The sequence below is a fragment of the Piliocolobus tephrosceles genome, chromosome 3, assembly GCF_002776525.5.
Source record: "Piliocolobus tephrosceles isolate RC106 chromosome 3, ASM277652v3, whole genome shotgun sequence".
NCBI lineage: Eukaryota > Metazoa > Chordata > Mammalia > Primates > Cercopithecidae > Piliocolobus > Piliocolobus tephrosceles.
This window is the reverse complement of record NC_045436.1, coordinates 41,802,799-41,825,924: the sequence shown is the minus strand read 5'-3', so window position 1 is coordinate 41,825,924 and position 23,126 is coordinate 41,802,799. Positions and strand designations below refer to the sequence as shown.

Sequence of the window (23,126 nt, the reverse complement as noted above, 5' to 3'; positions counted from 1 at the left end):
AGAGTCAATAATAGCTTTTGAAGGAACAGGTTTTGTTTGTTAAAGTATATAAATGAAGTATACGATGTCTTCATCTCATTTAGTATTTGGTAGTTTTCAAAACTACTAAAATGTGGAGGAGAAGAGGTCTCCAAATTAAGTGATATGGTGGTACTTAGATCTGGCTTTCCTGTTACCATACAGATTCTTCTAGCCTTTAGGAAATGCTTTAGAAAGAATCCTAGCCCCTGTGGACGTAGAAGACATCGTGGAACTTAAAGGTTCCAGAATTTGTCATTCACATAGAGAGTCTCCGTCACACAGGTCTCACATTTTTGGCTGTTCCTTCAGGAGTCATTTCCCTTTGAGCCTACATTCCCTGGGGAATTCACAGTTGATCCTTGGTATCATGGTAGCTAACTATGTCTTGCAAAGTCACCTGAACACTGATTTAACAAATACTGAACAATTGCTCCTAGGGGAAATACAGGGTTAGGTTCCCACAAGCTGCTGAAGCCACCCCCATGGGGTTGACAAGAATCGCATGCCAGGTCTGGACAGAAATATATAATTAAGTGTTAATCATGCTGCACTTTGGCCCACTTCCTAGTTGCTAAAAGTCACATAGCACTAGATACTGACCATACAGACAGGATCTCTTGACACTAGAATCAAAGGCTTTTGTTTAAGGATCGCTTAAGACAAGCCTGTCCAACCCATGGCCCACGGGCTGTATGTGGCCCAGGACGGCTTTGAATGCGGCCCAACACAAATTCATAAACTTTCTTAAAATATGAGATGCTTTTGCTTTTTTTTTTTAAGCTCATCAGCTATCGCTAGTGTTAGTGTATTTTATGTGCAGCCCAAGACAATTCTTCTTCCAATGTGGCCCAGGGAAGCCAAAAGACTGGATGCCCCTGGCTTAAGATGTTTTTCAGATCCTGAATTCCAGCAACCAGTTTGAAGACCCCCCTACAGAGGAACAGGATCAGCATGAGAATATGGCTTCTCCATCTCCCTGCTCAGCGACTTCCCCTTGTACTCTTCGACCAATCAGTGACCTCCACACTTCCGCCCACTCCCAAGCCCTTAAAAACCCTTGCCCCAAACTCCTGGGGAGATGGGTTTGAGGTTTGTCCCATCTCCTCTTTTGGTGTGACTCTGATTAAACCTCTCTGCTGCAATCCAGTGTCTTGGTGTATTGACTTTCTGTGTGCATCAGGCAATAACCTATTACGGTTACATTGCTGGTCACAACTTTTTCAACAAATGACAATATATAACCTTGTTTTATGTGTGTTTCTGTTTAAAGGCATCTTATTTAATGTATACTGCCAATTCCCTAACACGGAACTCATGGCCAACAGCACTGTAACTCAGGCCTGAAGGATGCTTCTTTAACACACATATTTTCTCCATAAGCCACGTCATAGTTTTCTCGCACTTAGGAACATAGACAGTACTGGGGTTCTGTGCTTGGGGGTCATCTCAACAGCAGACTCACCAACAAAATGCACAGAAATGCAAAACACCATGGCATGCAGTAGACCTCAAAAAGGATGAGTATTTACGGCATTAGAGCTGAATAAGAGAGCAGAGTCAGCTTGTTGGACCTTGCCAGGAACATGCACATTGGTGGCAGGCATTTTTCACTGCTCTGCACATCTGGGAATGCCTGCAAAAGTGCCCCGAGCATTGATTTTAGAGTTACAAATACATTTTAGTGAGTAGGTGAAGTTGCAAATACAAAATCTGAGAATGATGAGAATTGACTGTCTGCAGTTTAACCCACATATACTTTCTAGTCCCTTTAACTATGACCTTGATACACTTAATTGGTCAACTGGCCTCTTCCTAGCCTTTTAAATGTCAGTCATTTAAAATTATCTCCTCTTTCTATAATGACACTGACAGTAACATTTCTCTATTGCTCAAGAGAGTCTCACTCCTTATGTAATTCCTTCACTATTTTCTTTTTGTATCAAATGAGGCCCTGGGTTTAAAAGTTCCTTTTTGAGCGTATCAGTGAGTCTCTTGTCTGCCTGAATTCTTATGTCCTGCTTCACCCAAACTTTTTGTCTTTCCTATCTCTGCTATCTTCTTCCCTGGCCACACCTGCAAGGTGTTCTACCCATTGCAAGCTTACTTCAGGCTGAATTCTGACAAACACAATCTTAAGTAGATTCTATCATGCCTGGGCCAGGCTGTGTAACTGGTGGGGCCGTGTGCACAATGAACATAAGGGGACCCTCGTTCAAAGTTTACTAAGAATTTCAAGACAGGAGCAGCAGAATATTCTGCCAAGAGTGGGACTGCAAGGCCACACCCCCATGACACTTGGCCCTGGAGATGCCCACGTTATGGATAAGCCCAGTAAGACACCTAACCTATCAGCATTGGAGCTACCTAGGTGGAGGGCTGGGCTGCTGCCCACAGGAGCCACCTGATGGCTTCCTCAGGTGCTTCTTTCCCTCCTGCCTCATTTATGAGCCCCTGAAAATGCATTTAATCACCCCATCTTAATTCCTTTCTCTATAAAAAGGATAAAAATAATCCAAGTAAGCATTACTATTGTTTTCTTTTTATAGAGAAAGGAATTAAGGCAGGAGGGTGATTAAGTTTAAATAGTAATATTTACTCATCCTCGCCTCATGGAAACATTAGAAGGATTTAATCACAGGACTTAGAAAGAAAGACACTATGTAAATCCCAGGTATTACACAGTTATTATTATGTTGTAAGAAGAGGGATTTGAGCTGCATAGGAGTGGGGGATTTATTGACACAGGTGTTAGACAATAAGATAGTTTCCCAAAATCTCCCCTAGATATATTTCAGATCAGGAAAAGATTCCTGTGTGTCAGGTGTGATTTAGATGTGATCTTCTAGAAGCACAGCCTATAGGACCTTCAGTGATTTTTTTCTTCCTAAAATTTTTGTTTTTTCCAGAAAGATCACCCTGTGGCAGCACAAATCTCGCAGTCAGGTGGGAATGGAATGCCTGATTTTCTCCCATAATGAGGCAAGATCCTAGTTTTTCTGCAGTGTTCTTACCAAAAATTACTTGCTTGTAAGTCTCCAAAACTAGCTGTGAACACAGACACATGTTCTATGGGTTTGTAACTTGTGAAAAATTAGTGATGAAGCAAAAGGAGTTGGTGATCATAAGAAAAATACTTTTTCCCCTTCTTTAAATAAACTGGGATCAAACACAGCTTTTAATTTTTGCCAGTTAAGGATTAAAAGAAACAACTATTTTCTGTTGTCATTATAAATTCATAAGAGAAAGACGATTTTGGCACCAAAACAAAGTGAAAACAAACAAAAACAGAGAATGGGAGAAAATATTTGCAAGTCATAGACTGGAAAAGGGGTCCATATACAGAATATATAAAGAACTCCTACAACTCAGTAACAAAAAAACAAAAAATTGATTAAAAACTTTGAAAGACATTTCTTCAAAGACTTACAAATGGCCAGTAGCGCCTGGAAAGGTATTCAACATCACTAATCAGGGAAATGCAAATCAAAACTACAATGAGTTTACCACTTCACAACCATGAAGATGAGCACTAAAAAGAAATTCCAGAAAATCACAAGTGTTCACAAGGATGTGGAGAAATTAGAATCCTTGTTCACTGTTGTTAGCAATGAAAAACGGTGTATCTGCTGTGGAAAAGTTCGGTGTTTCCTCAAAAAAATAAATGTAGAATTATCATATGATCCAGCAATCCAATTTCTGGGAATATTCCCAAAAGAATTGAAAGCAGAGTCTCAAAGAGATATTTATACATCCACGTTCATAGCAGTGCTATTCACAATAGCCAAAAGGTGGCAACCCAGATGTCTCTTGACAGATTAGTAGGCAAACACAATGTGGTGTATACATACAATGAAATATTATTCAGCCTTATAAAGGGAGGAAATTCTGACACCTGCTGCAACATGGATGAACTTGGAGGACACTATGCTAAGTGAAATGAGCCAGTCACAAAAAGACAAATACTCATATGAGCTACTCCCAGTAGTCAAATTCAGAGACAGAAAGAGGGGAATGGGGAGCTTTAGTTTTGCAAGACAAAGAGCTCTGGAAATTGGTTGCACAACAATGTGAATGTACTTAACACCCACACTGTACACTGAAAAATGGTTAACATGGTAAATTCTATGCTTGTATATTTTACCACCATTAAAAATAAAATAATAAAAAAGTAGAAACTCTTATATGGACATTCCCCCTCCTCATTTCCCTAAAACATAGTACGAGTGCATCTTAGAATGTTGCCTGGTTGTTGAACAACAGTTGGTAAGCACTGTGAATTGTCTAAAAACCAGCCACTGAAAAGACATTAACTTTCTTGAAAGAGGTAAGTATATTACCCAGGTTTTGCATTAAGTCAGCCACAGAAAGCTATGACCAAGCACGAAAGACTGAAGTAGACAGAGGTTCTGTGGCTGCAAGTGGAAATGAACCATCACTATAATTAAGGTGTAATGTTAAAGTGATGGGTGAGGAAGGGCTCAGGACCTGCATCACTGAACTAAATCATGACTTAAAAAACAAGATCAGCTCAGAAGCCTCATAGCTGCCTTTGATGCTGAACTCTTCACATGTGTGATATACACACATCCTCGCATATACACACATATATGCACATAGTACATAATAAAGTCAGCTATGGTCTGGAATAGAGTTTCGGGGTTATTTACAAAGATAGTCTTGTTAAGCTGATGGGATCTCTTAGCCAGGCTTAAACATATAAACACAAAGACATTGTATACTCTCTCAACCACATCTGAACTGCTCACTTACATACATCCCACCATGTAACAGAAACAGCCATCATTTTCTTTTATTTATTAAGGCAATTTTGCTACAGAGCTTTGTTGGACAACACTCTTGATATTAAAAAAAAAAAAAATGGACTGCTGTCTCTGTTTGCTTTGTGGCTTCTAATATAGATACTGGAAACCCCATGAGCATTATCGCGCCTTGAGTCGATCCACTATTCTTCACAACCACCTCCCAGTTGCTATGGCTACTGAAAGTTGTTCAGGCCATTTGCTAACTGACCTTTCTGCAACTTCTGCCCCTCAGGCCCCTCACTGGCAAAGTGGGGCACACACTCTCTTTTCTGGCTTGTCCTGAATGTCCCCATTCTACCTCCTTTTCTTCCCTTAGCAGCAGCGCTTTCCCAGACTTATTGCAGCCACCTCCCCATTTGACCACAGTGTTTCCTTTGGACCCTCTTCCGTTCTGCCCTTTTTTCAAGCTGCACCAACACCTGGGCAGTTCCATCCACTCCCAGCTTCAGTGACCACCCACGTGCTGCTGCCTCCCACATCTGCAGCAGCAGGCTGCCTTCCTCACCTTCATCCACAGAACTGTTTACCTGCTGTTTCCTCCAGAATGTCCTAAAGGTCTTTCAAATCCTGTACGTCCTAAACAAGCTCTTCATCTCCCCTCCCAGATCTCCTTGCCCTGAGCCCGGTCCTCTGTGCAGGTACCAGCTATCTACTTCCTGCCCAGCTATCTACTTCCAATCCTGGGGAGTCCTCTTTGACTTGCTCTTTACTCTCTCAACCTCCCCATCCCATTCACCACCAGGAGTCCTCATTCCACCACCTGAACCTCTGTTGGTGCTTCTGCCCCAACTTGGCACTGCCACCTCTCACCTGAACCACAGCACCAACATCCTACGGGGATGCTGCCTCCTGCCCCTCCTGGATCCTCTAGAATCTGTCAGCACCATTCAGCACAGCTCTCTGCACAGGTTTCTGTTGTCATTACAACAGAACGGTGGTGACCAGCCACATGTGGCTCTGGGGCACTTGAAATGCGGCTAGTGTGTCTGGGGGACTCCTTTTCCATGTTACTTAATTTAAATGTAAAGAGTCCCACATGGCGGTGGAAATGGCATTGGACAGATCAGCTCCAGATTCTCTACAAATGTGGTGAAAATGCCTCAACAGCTTCCTTGACCTGGCTTATGGATTCCATCACTGTCTCCCTCCTCTTTCTCTCCATTCCTCCCATGGCTTTCTTGGATACAAGGTCATTCTCTCTTTCTCAAAATCAGAATGCTTCTCCCTCCCTTGGAAGTTAACTCGTTTGGCTTAGAGTAGCTTCCCTCTACGTGGTAAACCCCGACTTGACTTGTGAGTCGCAGCTAAGCAGTTATTTCCCTTGCCTCATGCCATGGCCCCTTCTCTACCCTGCCACTTCCCTTTCCAGATGCTCCATGCATGGTCCTGACACTCCGTATCACAGTACCTTTCATGCTGGGTTTTCAATCCAGTTTACATGTCTATATTCCCCATCAGACTGCAAGCTCTGTCCTCACAGAGGACACAGGCCCCAGGTCTCTTGTACGGTTGTTATATTCACAGTGCCTGTGCTGTGCCTGGCATGGTAGAGGCTACCACATGTGCCTCCCCTGCCAGTGGGCTCATGGCCCAAAAGCCAGGCCCTCCCTCTGGGAAGCAGGGCCACTTAGTAGCCCTTCCTTTGCATGTACCCATAGAGGCTGTTTTTAGAAGGGTAACTGACAGAGATGGCTCGTTTCACAGAGTGAAGACCAATTGGACGCTGAAAAATCTCTTTTTTAACGTAGTATTCTGGTTACGAAAAGCCAGGAAGAGTCACTGAGCAATTCAGCTGCCTCTCACTATACGAACCTATTCCAAACCCTCGGGGAGCTTTGAGAGATGCAACCATGGCCACTGACTGACGCTGCCTTTAAACCACAAATGTGGTGGCCGAAGAAGGAACACATAAGGATGCCCTTTCCAGCTCTACGCAGAGTTACATATTTCAGTTGGACTCCATGGCCCCAGCTGCAGGCATGTAACAAACACCAGTCCTTGGCTTGTCCAGACCTCCCCATACCACACCTCAAGGCATCTAGGCCATGCTTTTCCTTCACACTGAAATCACATTTTCACCTCATTTCCTATTTACCACCCATTTTTAATTATATTTGATGCATTTTCCCAATTGTACAAAATAAAGATGCTTTATGTGAAAATAAGCATCCATTGGCACAAGTCAGCCAGAGCAATGTATTCTGAACTAGGCTATACTCGTGAAATACGAAATTTGTAAATGTAAATGCCAGCTCTTGTCTACTTTAGGATTTCAATCTTGGCTCTGCCATGTCTCACTGTAAGCCCTTAGTAATCGTTACAGAGATACTGTAAGGCCTTAGCAATTGTTCCATTACCCACTAGGCAATGAGTAAGATCTCCCATATCAGTTATTCATTTAATTTGAAATCTTTATACCTATGAAGACGTCCTTTTCAAAAACAGTGACTTTTTTTTTTTTTTTTTCATAATTTATGTCCTCCCCTCTCCCTTGGTGTCTTGGAAGAGAAGGCTTTGCTACTAGTTAGCTGACTGGAATAAATGATTCTTCCTTTACTTAGAGCCTTTCTTAGTCATGGCCTCGTCAAAGAAGAAAGCAGCATAACACCGCTAACAATTATATTAAATAGTTTAGCTTGGTGAAGAGAGAATGCAGCTTTGAATCTCGATCTCTCAATGTCTCTTACATACACATTCATGGTACTACCAGCTCTGGGTACTTTATTATAGACATAGAAGCAAGTAGCCTTATTTCATTGTCACCTGAGCAACAGGAAGAAAGGGTGAACATTTGTTCAGTGCCTGTTAATACGGTAGATGTCTTGGTTCCTGTGTTATTTCATTCACTTCCCCAAACTTCCTACAAGATGGGTATTACTACTGCCTTACAGTCGAAGAAACCAAAAGCCAAAAATTGAAGTAAAGCACCAAGATGGCTGAAAGAAAGAGTGACCTAGCACCAGAGGCCACGCTCTTTCTGTCATCTGCAGTGGTCTCATTTCCATGGCGGGCTCCTATTTTGGCCTCAGAACATTTCCTGAGGAGAAATTTTGCCTGAGTGGAAAGATGTAAGACAGAATAAAATATGAAGTGAGTGGGCTACCCAAGTAAATGGTGAACACAGCCAAATGTGCAGCTTCCATTCTTCTATATGAGGTAAGAAATGCTTAAAGTAGATTTGTGTCTCCCTGTATGCCACTTCTAGTGTGATCCTGAGGAAAATTACCAGACCACAGCGAGATGCAAAAGCACCCACTAATTACATGAACTATGACTCTCTCAAAATAATGTGTGAATAAAAAATAATAAAGGGGATATCATCACTGATCCCAAAGAAATACAAACTACCATCAAAGAATACTATAAAAACCTCTATGCAAATAAACTAGAAAATCTAGGAGAAATGGATACATTCCTGGACACATATACCTTCTCGAGACTATAATGAATCCCTGAATAGACCAACAACTAGTTCTGAAATTGAGGCAGTAATTAATAGCCTACCAACCAAAAAAAAAAAAGCCCAGGACTAAATGGATTCACAGCTGAATTCTACCAGAGGTACAAAGAGGAGCTGGTACCATTCCTTCTGAAACTATTACAAAAAATAGAAAAAGGGGGAATCCTCCCTAACTTATGTTTATGAGGCCAGCATCATCCTGATACCAAAACCTGGTAGAGACACAACAAAAAAAGAAAACTTCAGGCCAATATCCCTGATGAACATCGATGTGAAAATCCTCAATAAAATACTGGCAAACTGAATCCAGCAGTACATCAAAAAGCTTATTCACCATGATCAAGTTGGCTTCATCCCTGGGATGCAAGGCTGGTTCAACATACACAAATCAATAAATGTAATCCATCATATAAACAGAACCAAAGACAAAAACTACATGATTATCTCAATAGATGCAGAAAAGGCCTTTGATAAAATTCAACATCCCTTCATGTTAAAAACTCTCAATAAACTAGGTATTCATGTAACATATCTCAAAATAATAAGAGCTATTTATGACAAACCCATAGCCAATATCATACTGAATGGGCAAAAGCTGGAAGCATTCCCTTTGAAAACTGGCACAAAACAAGGATGCCCTCACTCACCACTCCCATTCAACATAGTATTGGAAGTTCTGGCAAGAGAAAGATATAAAGGGTATTGAAATAGGAAGAGAGGAAGTCAAATTGTTGCTGTTTGCAGATGACATGATTCTATATTTAGAAAACCCCATCATCTCAGCCCCAAAACTCCTTAAGCTGATAAGCAACTTTAGCAAAGTCTCAGGATATAAAATCAATGTGCAAAAATCACAAGCATTCCCATACACCAACAATAGGCAAGCAAAGGGCCAAATCATGAAAGAACTCCCATTTACAACTGCTACAAAGAGAATAAAATACCTAGGAATACATGTTACAAGGGAAGTGAAGGACATCTTCAAGGAGAACTGCAAACCACTGCTCAAGGAAATAAGAGAGGACACAAACAAATGGGAAAACATTCCATGCTCATGTATAGGAAGAGCCAATATCATGAAAATAGCCATACTCCCCAAAATAGTTTACAGATTCAATGTTATTCCCATTAAGCTACCATTGACTGTCTTCACAGAATTAGAAAAAACTAATTTAAATTTCATATTGAACCAAAAAGGAGCCCATATAGCCAAGACAAAAAGAAAAAAGCAAAAAGAAAAAAGTTGGAGGCATCATGCTACGTGAATTCAAATGACATGACAAGGCTACAGTAATCAAAACAGCATGGTACTGGCACTAAAACAGAGATATAGACCAATACAACAGAACAGAAACCTAGAAATAACACCGCACATCTACAACCATCTGATCTTTGACAAACCTGACAAAAACAAGCAATTGGGAAAGGATTCCCTGTTTAATAAATGGTGCTGGGAAAACTGGCTAGCCATATGCAGAAAACTGAAACCGGACCCCTTCCTTACACCTTATACAAAAATTAACTCAAGATGGATTAAAGACTTAAACATAAAATCTAAAACCATAAAAACCCTAGAAGAAAACCTAGGCAATACCATGCAGGACATAGGCACGGGCAAAGATTTCATGAGTAAAACACAAAAAGCAATGGCAACAAAAGCCAAAATTGACAAATGGGATTTAATTACACTAAAGAGCTTCTGCACAGCCAAAGAAACTATTATCAGACTGAACAGGCGACCTACAGAATGGGAGAAAATTTTTGCTATCCACCCATCTGACAAAGGTCTAGTACCCAGAATCTACAAGGAACATAAACAAATTTACAAGAAAAAAAAAAAAACAAAAACCCCATCAAAAAGTGGCAAAGATCCTTCTCAAAAGAAGACATTTACACAGCCAGCAAACATGAAAAAAAGCTCATCACCACTGCTCATTAGAGAAATGCAAATGAAAACCACGATGAGATATCATCTCATGCCAGTTAGAATGGCAATTATTAAAAAGTCAGGAAACAACAGACGCTGGTGAGGCTGTGGAGAAACAGGAATGCTTTTACACTGTTGGTGGGAATGTAATTTAGTTCAGCCATTGTGGAAGACAGTGTGGTTATTCCTCAAGAATCTAGAACCAGAAATACTATTTGACTTAGCAATCCCATTACTGGGTATATAACCAAAGGATCATACATCATTCTACTATAAAGACACATGCACACGGATGTTTACTGTAGCGCTATTTACGATAGCAAAGACTTGGAACCAATCCAAATGCCCATCACTGATAGGCTAGGTAAAGAAAATGTGGCACATAAACACCATGGAATACTACACAACTATAAAAAAGAATGAGTTCATGTCCTTTGCAGAGACATGGATGAAGCTGGAAGCCATCACTCTCAGCAAATTAATACAGGAACAGAAAAGCAAACAACACATTCTCACTCATCAGAGGGAGGTGAACAATAAAAACACATGGACACAGGGAGGGGAACAACACAAACTGGGGCCTGTTGGGAAGTCAGGGACAAGGGAGGGGGAGCATTAGGACAGACACCTAATACATGTGGGGCCTAAAACCTAGATGACGGTGCTCACTTTGGCAACACATATACTAAAATTGGAATGATACAGAGAAGATTAGCATGGCCCCTGCGCAAGGATGACATGCAAATTCGTGAAGCATTCCATATTTTTGTTCAGTTAGGAAAAGAAGAAGTCAAATTGTCCCTGTTTGCAGATGACATGATTATATATTTAGAAAACCCCATCATCTCAGCCCAAAATCTCCTTAAGCTGATAAGCAACTTCAGCAGAGTCTCAGGATATAAAATCAATGTGCAAAAATCACAAGCATTCTTATACACCAGTAACAGACAAACAGAGAGCCAAATCATGAATGAACTCCCATTCACAATAGCTTCAAAGAGAATAAAATACCTAGGAATCCAACTTACAAGGGATGTAAAGGACCTCTTCAAGGAGAACTACAAACCACTGCTCAGTGAAATAAAAGAGGACACAAACAAATGGAAGAACATACCATGCTCATGGATAGGAAGAATCAATATCGTGAAAATGGCCATACTGCCCAAGGTAATTTATAGATTCAATGCCATCCCCATTAAGCTACCAATGACTTTCTTCACAGAATTGGAAAAAACTGCTTTAAAGTTCATATGGAACCAAAAAAGACCCTGCATTGCCAAGACAATCCTAAGCCAAAAGAACAAAGCTGGAGGCATCATGCTACTTGACTTGAAACTATACTACAAGGCTACAGTAACCAAAACAGCATGGCACTGGTACCAAAACAGAGATATAGACCAATGGAACAGAACAGAGTCCTCAGAAATAATACCACACATTTACAGCCATCTGATCTTTGACAAACCTGAGAAAAACAGGAAATGGGGAAAGGATTCCCTATTTAATAAATGGTGCTGGGAAAATTGGCTAGCCATAAGTAGAAAGCTGAAACTGGATCTGTTCCTTACTCCTTATATGAAAATTAATTCAAGATGGATTGGAGACTTAAATGTTAGACCTAAAATCATGAAAACCCTAGAAAAAAACCTAGGTAATACCATTCAGGACATAGGCATGGGCAAGGACTTCATGTCTAAAACACCAAAAGCAACGGCAACAAAAGCCAAAATTGACAAATGGGATCTAATTAAGGAGCTTCTGCACAGCAAAAGAAAGGACCATCAGAGTAAACAGCCAACCTACAGAATGGGAGAAAATTTTTGCAATCTACTCATCTGACAAAGGGCTAATATCCAGAACCTATAAATAACTCAATCAAATTTACAAGAAAAAAACAAACAACCCCATCAAAAAGTGGGCAAAGGATATGAACAGACATTTCTCAAAAGAAGACATTCATACAGCCAACAGACACATGAAAAAATGCTCATCATCACTGGCCATCAGAGAAATGCAAATCAAAACCACAATGAGATACCATCTCACACCAGTTAGAATGGCAATCATTAAAAAAACAGGAAACAGCAGGTGCTAGAGAGGATGAGGAGAAATAGGAACACTTTTACACTGTTGGTGGGACTGTAAACTAGTTCAACCATTGGGGAAAACAGTGTGGTGATTCCCCAAGGATCTAGAACTAGAAATACCATTTGACCCAGCCATCCCATTACTGGGGAGATACCCAAAGGATTATAAGTCATGCTGCTATAAAGACACATGCACACGTAGGTTTACTGCAGCACTATTCACAATAGCAAAGACTTGGAATCAACCCAAATGTCCATCAGTGACAGACTGGATTAAGAAAATGTGGCATATATACACCATGGAATACTATGCAGCCATAAAAAAGGATGAGTTCGTGTCCTTTGTAGGGACATGGATGCAGCTGGAAACCATCATTCTCAGCAAACTATCACAAGAACAGAAAACCAAACACGCATGTTCTCACTCATAGGTGGGAATTGAACAATGAGATCACTTGGACACAGGAAGGGGAACATCACACACCAGGGCCTATTGTGGGGAGGGGTGGGGGGAGGGAAAGCGTTAGAAGATATACCTAATGTATATGATGAGTTAATGGGTGCAGCACACCAACATGGCACATGTATACATATGCAACAAACCTGCATGTGGTTCACATGTACCCTAGAACTCAAAAACAACAACAACAAAACAAAACCTAGATGTTGGGTTGATAGGTGCAGCAAGTCACCATGGCACCTGTATACCTACATAACAAACCAGCACATTCTGTACATGTATCCCAGAACTTAAAGTAAAATAAAAAATAAAAATAATAATAATTTGTGAACAGTCTCTGCTGCTTGTAGCAGTATCTCATTTGGTGAGATATTTTGACTCACTGACAATTTTTTTGCTTTTCTATTTGAGACAGGTATTGCTCTGTGATCCAGGCTGGAGTGCTGTGGTGCAATCTTGTCTCACTGCAGCCTCTGCCTCCTGGGCTCAAGCAATCTTCTCACCTCAGCCTCTGAAGTAGCTGGTACTACAGGCCCGCATTACTGCACCCAGCTAATTTTGTATTTTTAGTAGAGATGGGGTTTCACCATGCTGGCTGGGCTGGTCTCTAACTCCTCACCTCAAGTGATCTGCCCACCTCCACCTCCACTTCCCAAAGTACTGGGATTACAGCCACTGCGCCCAGCCATGTCAATGATACTTAACGCCCTTTTCACCTAAAGAATGACATCTCCCCAGTGTGTACATGTAGTATTTTCTGCACCACCGGATTTCTGTTCCTCACACCACCCACCTTGCCCCTCTAGGAGCAGGGAAGCCATGGTTCCCAGAGCCTGGCTAGAGAAGAGCCATGTCAGCTTCTAGCATGGCCCCTGGAGGCATGGAAGGCAGCTATTCAGCAGTGGGATCCTCAGAGGCCTTCCTTCTGTCATGCAGAGAAGAGCATCTCAGTGAGACACTGACCACTACCCAGCCCAGGGGTAGGTTCTCATCCAGGTCTAATGGTCATGCACAGAAGCAAACGCCTCCAAGCCAAGGCTTGCTCAGCTCATGTTGAGGTCAACTAACATTTTGTTTTGGGATCTGCTACACACACGATGTTTTAATAAAAACAAGGTTGATTGCCTTCAAGATGTAACTCTGCACCTCACATAACCGATGAATTCCAGAACATGCCAGGGAAGACGCAAACAAATCTGGAGCACCGGTGGGCGGCGCAGCTGTCCCTAACATTCCTAGATGATGGTTTTCTGATCTCTGAAATCCAGCCCAGCCTAAAAACGAGCAATTGCTATCAGCCACAAGTGCTCTCTATCATAATGGCAGCGTCCGGAGCACTCAGCAGTGAGTCAAGGAAGTTCTGGCTGCCACCAGCTATCTAGGAACTTAAGAAATCACTCTCTGGGACTGTTTCTTCTTCCATTAAATAAGGATCCTCTGACGCTCCCTTGGAAGTTTTCCATGACCCCTGCCCAGCACAGCTCCTCTGCTTTCTTCACAAGGCTTGGTTCCAATGTAGAATAAGTGTCAGTGAGCCCATAACTCCACCTCCTCGGAGGTCCCAGGACGCTGTCCTGTGACCTCCAGGTGGTGTCTGGCTGCTCTGTCTGGGGGTGTCTCCCTCCTATGACACTGCCTGGCACTTTTAGACACCCAAGTATTTGTTGAATGAGATGAACATCGTCCTCTATCGATTACTAAGGACAGACTTTCTGTTTGCATTGGCCCACTGGTCCTGGGAATGTGGCAAGGGCTCACCAACAGATGAATACATAAACATACACGCTCTCAGGGGTCCCACCATCCAGGGAACTCGTTTGAACACCTGATTACTTTCTACCTTGCATTATGCTCCAGTTGCCTCTGTAAACTCCAAGCTTACCATTCTACCAACACATATGTGTACCATGTGGAAGAAATCCATGTTTGTTCTGAGAGTTGTGTGCATGTGTCCTGAGGGCTGGCATACTATGCACACTATTTATCAGGGGTTGGGTTGGTATCATATTGTGTATCCTCTGCAGTGCTGTCTATACTGCTAGGCAGGAGGCACATTTTTACTAAGTGTGTATACTGACATAAAATTGCAACATATGTTTAATAGGAAAAGGGCAATTTTTGCCTCAAGAGGTACTATTAATACCATCTTTGTTACTTACTGTTCTACACAATGACCATAACATAAATAGTTCTTGATCTCTCTAAGAATGAATAGAAGTTAGCAATAAATTCATTAGAAATAAGCTTCTTTCACTCATAGGAAATTGCTATTCTTAGTAAGAACTAAAAAAATTATTATTGTCAATTCTTTCTTTCTGGGAGAGTAAGGATTCCATATGTTTTACATATGACACCTAAACATTTACAATGCAAAAGTACATCTACTCCTAGTATCCTTACCACAGCTGCTTTGTTTGAAATTTTTTTTGGGGAAAGATTGAAGTTCAGAGGGCTTATGATTCATTAAAGTTGTTAACCGATTCAAACACTCAACTATCAACCTGTTCTTTCAGAGAATGTGCCTTTCACCCACCTTGGGACCATTCTTCCAGCACGTATGTGTACTATGTGGAAGAAATCCACGTGTGTCCTGAGAGCGGTGTGGATGTATCCTGAGAGCTGGCATACTACACACACGGTTTAAGCAGAACTTTGATCTACAGTCAAAGGTTCTTATGTGTGTGACCTTTAGAAACAAATGCTCTTTTTTTCACAAGGCCATCAGAACTAGCCTCTGAGTATAGAGCCAGCGCAGAGAAAATTCCACAACTGTTGATTCACTAATTTACTCTAATGAAAAAGCTGTAGGCAGTCTCAAGTCTGAGTAAGTGTGAATGTTAGAAAGGTCCCTCTAGACTTACAATGCACTTTTCAATGTTCTGTCTGGAAAAGGAATATAAATAGAGTATTCAACATGCTTCTGTCAGGCCACCTTTAAGATCAAACATTTTTGATATTTCAAAATAAAGCTTTTAGAATTAAAATGATTCCAATGATTCTGAAAAAGTGGTATTCTTCTTCCAGCCAAGGTGGAGTGAGGTGAATTGAAATTACCCTTCCATTTGAAACAACCAAAAGTACTCAAAATAAAGACCATGAAAAAATGATTTCCAAGACACAGGCTAGCAGTGAAGGACAGTGATGCTAGAAGGAAATACAGAGCAAAGCTCTGTGACATTGGCTTACACTAGGGCTTCTCAGATACAGCCCTGAAAGCATGACCCATACAGAAAACAAACATCAACAGGACTTAGTTAAAATTGCAAACTCCTGCTCTTCAAAAGACATTGCTAAGAGAATGAAAAGATCAGCCGCACTGGGAGAAAATACTTACAGTCAGATATCTGGATTTGCATCCAGAAAATATAAAGAACTCTCAAAACCCAGCAATCGGAAAACAAATTATCCAATTATGAAAAATAAGCCAAAGACTTGAACAGACACTTCACCAAAGAAGACATAAAGATAAATGATCACATGAAAAGATGTTCACCATTATCAATCTTCAGGGAAACCAAGTTCAAACCACAGTAAGATACCACTGTGCAGCTATTAGAATGGCTGAAAGTAAACCGACTAACCACACCAAGAGTCGGCAAGGGTGTGGAGCAATCTGAACCTCACATGCTTCTCTTGGAAATAGTAAATTGTTCAACCATTTTGGAAAACCGCTTGGCAGTTTCTTAAATATGAAAATATACTTAGCCGGGCGCGGTGGCTCACGCCTGTAATCCCAGCACTTTGGGAGGCCGAGGCGGGTGGATCACGAGGTCAGGAGAGGGAGACCATCCTGGCTAACACGGTGAAACCCTGTCTCTACTAAAAATACAAAAAACTTAGCCGGGCGTGGTGGCGGGCGCCTGTAGTCCCAGCTACTCGGGAAGCTGAGGCAGGAGAATGGCGTGAACCCGGGAGGTGGAGCTTGTAGTGAGCCGAGATTGTGCCACTGCACTCCAGCCTGGGCAACGGAGCAAGACTCCGTCTCAAAAAAAAAAAAAAAAAGAAAATATACCTGCCACATTACCCAGGTATTCCGCTACAAGGCATTCATCCAAGAAAGGAGAAAGCATATGTCCATACAAAGACTTGTACATAAAGGCTCAGTATGGCTTTATTTGTAATAGCCTCCAAGCTGGTAACAACCCAAACAACCATCAATAGGTGACTGCACAAATTAATTGGGGGAAAATCCATACAATGGGAAACTAGCAATAAAAAAAACACACACACACAACAAATTATTTATATATTAAATGGAATGAGTGAATCTCAACATAACTATGCTAAGTGAAGGAAGCCAGACCAAAAAAGTCTACATACTGCATTGTTACATTTATATGTAACACTAGAAAATGCAAACTAATCTCTATTAACAGAAGCAATATAGAAAGTAATTGAGGAGAAGAAGGGTAGGTGGAAAGATTAAACGAAGGCTGGAGAAAACTTTTGGGGTGATAGATACATTCACTATCTTGATTGTGGTGATAATTTCACCGGTGTGTATAGAAGTCAAAACTTATAAAACTGTGAACTTTAAATTTGTTCAGTTTAGAACTGCATCAGTTCTACCTCAATTAAGAAACCCCGAAGGACACTAATTTACTTTGGGAAACTTTGCATAAAATAGCATTTATGATACAGCCATTCAAAAAACTATTCATTGAGTTCCTATCTATGCCAAGTGCTGGTGGAAAAAAAAAAAAATCTCTAGCAAACGAGATTTTGACCCATGAACCACTAGGTGAGGCCTCAGTGTTTCCATTGTGCTATGCTGCTTAAGGAAAGTCAATTCTGAAGGGCTTTTGAAAAACCAAGTTTAACTTCTGTTGTCAGCCTCATTACATGGAAATTGTTTCAGAATGTTTCATCTATAATCACATGAATTTTGATATTGCACTTGAGCCTAACTGTACAAATAAGAGAATTTAAGAAAGAACCTCAAAACCCCCATTCTGTTCTCTACTCAGAGGGCTTTCAACGAAATTAACAGACGAAAGTAAATCTGCTATGTGTTCTCATGTAGATGATCTGTGGTTTCAACATAAAACGAGTAGGAAGACTTTGCTCCAGTTTCCTGCATTTCCTTTTGTGTGAGTCATGAAGAGCATAATTTGCTGTGTTCCCCAAAGCCTTGCTTGCCATCATCTCTTATTTCTAAGATTTTCCACTAAGTCACACTCTTTAAGCCACTGACAATTAGCAAAACTATTTATTACTGAGTTCGCCTTGTGGGAATTTGACTTTTGTCATATGAAAAGTTCAGAGAAAGCAGAGGTAAATGATATGCACAGGGTCTCAGTGTAAAACACTGGAAAGTGGCATTCTTTTATCAATCAACCTTATGCCATTAGTTGCCACAGAGAGATAACATTCTGCTGTCATAATGGAATTTCTAAAAGATGGACCATTATTTCCATAATAACACCATTATAATACTGGTCATCAAGCCTGTCAACATTTTCCTTAATAGAAAAATATTTTTAAAAGCGTTTACTACTCAGATCTTACAGGCTGAACTTAGGCAATAAATTCTCCAAAAGAAAGTATGGAAACTTCACAAATATGAAGAACTAAATTAGTATGACTGCGTACAACATTCTTTGAGCCAGAACTGGAGAAGCTGCTTGCAAAATGAAACAAGAAGCATATTTTAAATGACATACAAAGCAAGTTATCCAAATCAAAATTTTGTAGAAACTGCTAAAACCACCTCGGCTATATCTATAATTGATTAAATTAGAAACAAGTTTAGAATCTCCTTTCTGTATTGACACAAGACAAGAAAGGTGACTCCTATGAAGAATAATGAATATAAGATTCAAAAGTTGGCAGAGATTGAGATGATCCAAGCTGGCCCTGAACCACTAATAATGTTTTTGAAAGATTGGGTTATTAGATTAACAGTTGTAGAAGATGGACACTATTTATGCAATGTTAAAGCAAACATTTTTATTAACCAAACATTTCCTAAATTGCAAGCAAAAATGTGAAACTCAATCTGACACCTGTGGCAAATCTGAGGGCCTTCCCTGGTCCAGGGAATACTCTCTGCTGTCAATGAGGTTTGTTCCAAAGGTTATTTGAAAAAAAAAATTTTTTTTTTAAACTTAATCAGTTTTTAACTCTTGCTGCTTTCCAACAGATGATTTACCCTGATTCTTCCCAAAGCCCTGTGTATGGCAGATGCCACCTGACAGCAATAACTCAAGCATACCCTGAGAATGACCCTATGGCTTAAGAAGAATGTGTGTTCAGAGTTCTAAGCTAAGGAATCTGGGAGTGGCCAACCTGGAGATTCACTCCCAGTCTATAGAGGACATCTGAATCCCTGGCCCATTCTTTGGAATGTAGGTCGTCCAGGAAATCGAGGCCCTTTGTCATGGGTTAAATGGAGGTTGCTAGGCGGAAATGCTATATAACCTGAATGCTTTTTATAAATGGGAGTGGTTTTCTTGCACTACTCTTGGCCCATCCTTTATGTAAGTACCCAATAAACCCTATGTTTCATTCCCTGGCTCTGGGTCTCTTCTTCAGCCCCTTGGACATGGTGACATCCTTAATGGAATCAACAGGGGTCTAGCATGACACCCTGAAAACTCTCAGTCTCTCTTTCCTTTGGTCAACAGCATGTATGTGGTTGCTGATCCTTCACTTAGGAACCAAGGAGGGGCTCTACTCACGTCATGCATAGAGTCCAGCAGCTTGGTCAGTTGGTAGAACCTCTGCCAGCTCTGCCCAGAATTGTTGGGACACTTAGTTACCATCTTCCTTAGTTCTTTGATGTAATTTGTCCTCATTTCTTCAAATGCAGCCTGGCTTTTGAGGCCATCCTTTGGAACTGCGTTAAGGAAAACAGACATGTAAATTCAAGGATGGAAAACAACTTTAGCTTCTTAGCAGGTAAGGCCATATACTGATTTTGAGGTTAGACACTAAATCTCAACTGCATTTATGAATAAATATGGCCGTTGTCTACTGGCAAATACTTGTACACATACATACACAAAGAACAACAACTATTTATCAGATGTGTCTTATCATACACTTTGCACAGACTAGTTCACTTAACCCTGACACCAATATTAGGACATAACTGTTATATCATTCTCATTTTACAGATGAGGAAACTGAACACTGTAGGCTGAATCACTTGCCCATGGACACAATAAAAAAAGGCAGAGAAGGGGTGGTATCAACTTAGGTCTGTCTGTTTCCAAAGCCTTTCTCTTAACCACAATGCCACATTGCCTTGTGGCTGGTCATCCAAGTGTTTATGAATCCTAACTTGCCAATACCTCAGAGATAGGAAAATATATTTTGATTTTCCAGGATAACTGAAGAGCCACAGACAATCTAGGTTGGGGCTAGAATTAGAAATCAGCATCTTCATTCTCAAGTTCAAATATTAAAGACATTCGGGGGAACTGGCCATCTACGAAGTGGAGGATGCTGCTTACAAAGAAGCACTTTCTATCCACCTGGCACCAGGATCGCATGACCACTAAGGCATGTGACCTCCCAGTACAACCTCATCTAAAGCGTCTGTACATTAAAATATATTTTCTTATCTCTGAGGTATTGGCAAGTTAGGATTCATGTATACTGGTTGATGTGTGTGAGGAGGGAACACCAACAGTGGCTCTGCACGCAAGGCAAAATTTAAAACTTTCAAAGAGAATGAACCATGTTCATCTGTATCTTTGATAAGGTAGAAAACTAAGGATAATATTTTCTTCTTTCCTTTTATGTGGTGGCTAGCTTTTGTATGTTTTTTTAAAAATTCACTTAAAAAAAGAATACTTTGAAATTCAGGACTTGTAAGCTTATCAAGTGCTTCTGTGACCCGCTGAGAAGCAGGTCCCAGGACATTTGTGAAAGTACTTTATTAAGAAATGAAGTCCAGGTGTAGGACAGAATTTAAGCATTTTTTTTCCCACTATAGCCAATAGTTATGTTTATGCCTTAACACTGAATAAGAAAATCACTTAGAATTTTATTTTTAGGAGATAAAGACCTAACGAAAATTCATCTTGGGATATTAACATTTTGATTTTGAAACTGCTCTTACTTTCGCTTCTTAATTACCAATTATATTTTCTAATTTCCCATAACTGGTATAAATAATTATTTACTTTGGTCATCAGCACTTTGAGATGGTTCTGAGTATTGTGTGCAACCCTGGAAGCCAGGCATACTGCTGTTTCCAAATAAACCCTGTTATCCTATAAAAAGATGGATTATCTTGCAAATTAACTTCTACTATTATGTTAAGAATCTTCTTGAGTTTAATTGTTGAGAGTTTGATTTGTCATTTATTTAAGTCTATTTTTGTGAGGGGAAAAGTAAATCCCTAATAGTAACTGCACAAATTCCTGAGGCTGCCACAATATTATGGTTTAAAATATTTGACATTCACATTAAATGTTAAATGCTATCCATTATATAACAAATAGTATTTTTTCTCCTTAAAATAAAACTTTATTTTAAAAGTAAAAAAACATAAAGAACAGTAATAACCGGAACGTTAATAGTAAAATCATAAATCCAATTTCTACCAAAATTTTAATGTTAACTTAAAACTTTCTAAAAGACAGGAAAAGTTTGCAAATATCTTACACTTCCCACCCACAGATTAGCATTTAAGTTGTAAAACTGCACAAAGTAAATGTTTAGTTTTTCATTATAGATACTTATATGGACATCACCCCACACATGAAAAGTTGACTAGTGGTAGAATAAATAAGTTTCACTATTATATTTCAATACCATTTGGTACATCTAAGATTAATCAAATTTACATTTCTGATAGTTGTGGATCAAAAATTCTAAAAATTATAACAACTTGTCAAACAGTATTACTTATATATTATTGCTGTAACTGAAATATAGCGTACCAGTTTCCCAGCCAGATTTTTTAGAAGTTGAAACCAACCCACAAATAAAGAGAACTTAAGCAAAACCTCAAATTTTGGAGTTCTGCCCAGAGTTTCTGAATTTACTTATTAAATGCAGCAGAGCTGCTGGAAATCATCCAAAATCTGGAGAAGAGCAAAGAGGCAACTGGGGTGGAAGTCTGTCTGCTTTCCTCAAGAACATGAGAGCCTCTGATGTCAGTCCCGAAAAACTTTGATACACTGGACATCAGGTGTGCATCTGACATTCCTGAGATGAAAAATTTTCATGTGTTCTATCACAGATTAGCCAAACAAGCTTACTAAAGCCTGCAGTTTTTATGGTTTATAAAATGCTTTACCTATGTTTTCCTATCTTTTCATTTTGCTTTTTCTGCATTGAAAAAAATCAGAATTCAAACTACTGAGCTACTTGGGGGCTAATAAATTAATTCAAGTAGCTTCAAAATGATATCAGAATCTATTATGGGCTGAGTGAATATGTAAAAAGATGTAAAAGGATAAGACATCAATTTAGATTTAGTAGTCAACATTCATAAAGAATTAGTATCACAAGCACTTTAAAAAATGTTTCATTTGTATTCTATCATCCATTTGTCATAATTTTAAACATTTTTCTAACCAGTAATGGTTAATGACCTAGCTTGGAAGAAGAGTAAAATCATTTTCAGTGAATTTAAAGATTATAGTTCCAAAGTTATACTCCAGAAAGAATAAATCAGGAACAACAGAAACCTTGGTGAAGAGTGGAGCAGGAGGAGGACCCTGCAGGTGAGGGGTTGTAAACACGAGAGCAGCGGGAGATGGGGCTGGGTGTAATTACTGAGGAATGGTGGGGCCTGTGGCAAACTGGAGAGAACACGCCCTGCCCCGGGCAATTGAATTCAATGAAAATAAAACAAAAGGCCAAAAGCAACCCCAAAAACCTGTGCTGGCCAAATAAAACACAGCTGTGAACTGCTGGCCCCACCTCCCTACCAGGACTGCCAGTTTGCCCCCTCTGCTACGGAGTCTGCGACTCTGCCTTTTGGACACTCCGCCCTCACTGCTGCCATTGTGTGCCACCTGCCATCCGCCTGCCTTTCAGCCTCTTGGTGCCTGCTCTTAGGGTAGCAGGAACAACACTAGAGGTAAAGTCCCAAGCCATCGGTTTTATCCTAGCTCATAGAGGACATTCAACACATCACACTTATGTGCCTCCGTTTTGTCAACTTTAGAAAAGGCCTATCAATCTCCCAGGGTGATTTTAAGCATTAAATTAGATAATATATGGAAAAACACTTTGCAAATTGCAAGGTGCCAAACATAGGTGAAGCAGGAGGATTACACATGTCACCACTGCCTCCCCTCTTCCTGCTTTGATCGCTACCTGATTCCAGCTTACTTTCTGCAGGCCCAGGCCCTCTCTGCTGGAAACAGCAGCTCTTCATATGCAT

At 40.3% G+C, this 23,126-nt stretch overlaps 1 protein-coding gene and 1 non-coding gene across 4 annotated transcripts in view; one reads left to right on the top strand and one right to left on the bottom strand.

The window, feature by feature from the left end:
• NR3C2 (nuclear receptor subfamily 3 group C member 2) overlaps nt 1–23,126 on the bottom strand; it is a 363,135-nt gene that overhangs the window by 17,994 nt on the left and 322,015 nt on the right. For all 3 annotated transcript variants that reach the window (XM_023227427.2, XM_023227400.2, XM_023227421.2), the window contains one exon: nt 19,459–19,616. In XM_023227427.2, the coding sequence (XP_023083195.1) occupies nt 19,459–19,616 (158 nt within the window). The remainder of the gene's footprint in view (nt 1–19,458; nt 19,617–23,126) is intronic.
• On the top strand, nt 10,893–10,999 carry LOC111554164. The gene has a single exon (XR_002735166.1). It is a non-coding gene; the product is annotated as a U6 spliceosomal RNA (small nuclear RNA).